General features: G+C 37.6%; 1 protein-coding gene across 1 annotated transcript; it reads right to left on the bottom strand.

Moving 5' to 3' along the window:
- Positions 1-469: 469 nt before the first annotated feature.
- Positions 470-3,112, bottom strand: LOC142127199 (uncharacterized). Its single transcript, XM_075194327.1, has 3 exons — positions 3,010-3,112; positions 2,140-2,248; positions 470-1,079 (listed from the first exon to the last, which is right to left on the bottom strand). Exons 1-3 carry the CDS (start codon positions 3,092-3,094, stop codon positions 470-472), a joined length of 804 nt encoding a protein of 267 aa, XP_075050428.1. The 5' UTR covers positions 3,095-3,112.
- Positions 3,113-3,560: the final 448 nt, after the last annotated feature.

The raw sequence follows: 3,560 nt of genomic DNA, 5'->3' as shown, positions 1-3,560 counted from the left end.
AAATAAATAATATATATTATTTTTTTTTTGAGAGACTCTCTCTCTCTCCCTCCCTCCCACAGGCACAGTCTGGCGTCAGGTTCATTTCAGGAATTAATATTCTGTGGCATAATGTTACTAGAAAAATATTGCCACCTGAGACAAACATCTATAATTGCACACATGCAGATTATATATTAAATAGAGAGACAGAGTGGGTCTCACTCCACCTGTTACAGCACACACTGTTTACTGCCCACTGAACCATCATTAATGGTGGCAATATCAAGAACAGCAACAGTTCCAACACTAATGAAAGTGCAGGGATATTCGAGCTAGATTGCCTATGTTACCCAAGCTGAACGAACGTGTAATGAGGTAGCACTGATTCTTAATTACAGCAGTTTTTTTTTTAAAAGAAAAAAAAAGACATTGCATTTAACACCACAATTTATTTATAGTGAGGGAAAAACAAAAAGTCATGTATTATCTAATAGCATTCATTTGTTTCCTCTTCAGGAACGGACTTTGGCATCATGTACCCAGAAAAATTTAGGCTGAGCTCTTCTGTAATGCTAGAGCTCAACTCTCCTGTAATGCTGGAACTTGGGTCACCTTCTGTGTTTGAACTGGGGACTTCAGCCATAATAGGACTGAGTTCCTGTTCAATGCTAGAATTTGGCTCCTCGCCAAGACTAGAGTAAGATTCTTCAGCATGATTAGAATTTGGCTCTTCTATAGCACTAGAATTGACTGCTGCAATATTAAAATAGGAGTCTTCTGTTAAGCTGGAGTTTGGATCTTGAGTGGGACATGGGCTTGGTTCAAGAGCATCATTTGAATGGATAACACCAATGGGTTCAGGGAAGAAATCCTCATTGGGGTCATAGACCTCATTAACAGGAGCATTCTCAAATTTTGACATTGTTTCTTGTGGTCCATTATGTGATGGATCAGCTACAGCTTCTGGTGGATATTCTGCTGAAGCTTGAGGAAGTAATCCATCGCTGTCTGCATACAAAGTCTCCATTTTCTGAGTAATCTCTGGTTTGTTTGTCTTCTTGAAGATGCTTCTCATAGTGATGGGAATTGACATACAACTGTCAGACAAAAGATGAAACAGAAACTCTAGCATAAATAACACAACTACATGTTGAATGTCCATTTTAGTTATCTCAAAACCTCTTGTCAAGTTTTTATAAATTAACTTGAGATAAAATCGGTGATATTTTCCTTATAAAACTTTTTTAGAAATGTTCAGTAAAACACAAGTTGAATCTTGTTATAAAATTAACACAATGTTGACTGCGGAGCGAACATAAAATAGCTTTAATAGACAACAGTGTGTGCCTGGAGAAATGTCCCAGTGGGGGCTAAAGCCTGTGTGTACTGTGCAGGCTACCATAAAATATTTTCAATTTCATGGCATTTTGGCCCAGCACCCACATGTGGTTCTATAATAACCTTCAGTGTCATACACAAACCCTGTGTATTTTATCAGTGAGGGAGGGTTGGCATATGGGATGCAAGGCTGTCGACCAATGGGAGTGGATGACTTGCCTTGTCTGCATGCAACTGGGTCCTACAGGCTGGAGGCCAGGTAAATGGTTTATTAAAGTTGAGGTGTTTAAATAAATTGTGACCTATGGTTGTGCCAGTTATTATATTTGTACAGTCTGGCATATTATTCTGCTGAGCACAGAAGGTACAGAAACAAGACTACTTAACCAGATGACATCCAGCAATATAGACTGCAATTCTTTAGTTCATGATTCCCGACTTCATATATTGTGAGTGTGACACATCTGCCAACATACTAAACCTGTCTTGTAGCTCATTTTTACATGTTCAAATACCGCGATACATTAAACTGCAAACTTTTAAAATATTAAATGTTAAGGCACATCATAACCACTGTTCTTAGAATTTAAAAAACATGTGATTTGGATGATATGTCAAATATATACTGTTTTTCATTGAAGACTTTCCCTGCTCACACATACTTGTGACTCCTCCCGCCGTCACCGTGACACACAAAATAAACATACACTGATTACAATACGGACCATTTATCTACCCACTCCAGTGCTGCGGAATATGTTGGGGCTTTAGAAATATGATACACTAAGTAAAAATAGGTAATACAAGATCCAAGTTTACCATTCCAGAACCTTGGTTATAAATTCACTGCTGCTGGGCAAGGGAGGGTCTGAGGCGTTCGTGTATAGACGGCACGCTAATTTTCTGGAGCACAAGACATCAACAACAACTGCACAGGGAAAAAATAGAAACAGAATCTCATTTTAACATATCAAAATGTATAGCATCATTGTTCAACAAAGCACAACATTACAGGTAATTTAAAAAACTGTTTGTATTGCATGCCTGTATTGAAATAAGAACCAAAAGGTCCTAAAATAAAAAAAAATAATATATATATATACACATACATACATACATACATATACACATATACACACACACAGAGTTCCAATAAGGCTCAGTTCAATCAATGACCACTGATAAATTCCTGCAGCTAGACCCAAATAATCCCTTACATAAATATAATTTTTGCACAGTGCAGTTCCACTAGGTTAAATAAAAGCCTTTTTTTTTTTTTTTTTATACCCTTTGCATGTAACTACAGGTATAGGACCTTTTATCCAGAATGCTTGGGAATTAGAGCTTTCTGTACAAGAGCTTTGTAAGCGATTTGAAGCACTGTGTCTGCAATCTACTAAAATGCTTATTAATTACTTCTCTCTTTCCCCATGCTACCATCTGTTCTTCCCTCCACATCATCTTCTGACTGATGCTTCTACAGTGACTGGAGAACTCTGTGTGTATATGAAATGATGAGAACGGAGTAGCAGCAATTCTTTGGTTTGTCTAGTTTTTTGTTATAGGTCCTTCTGGATAGAGGACTCTGGATAAAATAGGTAGAAGATGGAAGATGTATCTATTGACCATAGATGTGTGTAATGTACATTGAATTATAACTTGTTTTAGGCTTATTGGGCGCATACATACCACAGGAAAGACTTTCACCATTGGGATGCTGGAATGAAATGCAGATTTTCAAGTCTCTTTGCAGGGAGACTTCAAAGTGAAGCATATCTTTGTGACCTGTAGAAATAAAACCAGATTGCATCATGTGAAAAACAAAAAAAAAACACAAACAAAACCATCAGTGCTCTAAAAAAACAAGTTTGTATTTATTTCTTGCCTTTACTTGAACCACCACTATCTGCTTATTGATCACAGAGTTCAGTGGGGTAGAGCAGACAGTGGAATTCAGTGTAGTAGTTGGAATACAGTCCCTATAAGCAAATATGACAGATAAACAGCAGTTCAGAAACCTGATCTGAAATAACATGGATGGAGGGAAGTTGACCACAATTAGCCACAAGGCTCTGGGTCGTACACCTGGGCTTTATACTTCACTTGGACACATCTCCTCTGCACAGACCATATCCTGAAAGAAAGATACCCATTGTGCCATTTTAAAAAGAAGGAAGGATCATGTCCAACTTCAGCTACAACTAACAACTGTGTGCTTACTTTACTTCAAGGTGAAACTA

The sequence above is a fragment of the Mixophyes fleayi genome, unplaced genomic scaffold, assembly GCF_038048845.1.
Source record: "Mixophyes fleayi isolate aMixFle1 unplaced genomic scaffold, aMixFle1.hap1 Scaffold_29, whole genome shotgun sequence".
Taxonomy (NCBI): Eukaryota; Metazoa; Chordata; class Amphibia; order Anura; family Limnodynastidae; genus Mixophyes; species Mixophyes fleayi.
The sequence above is the reverse complement of the archived record's forward strand: the minus strand, read 5'-3'. Positions and strand labels throughout refer to the sequence as shown.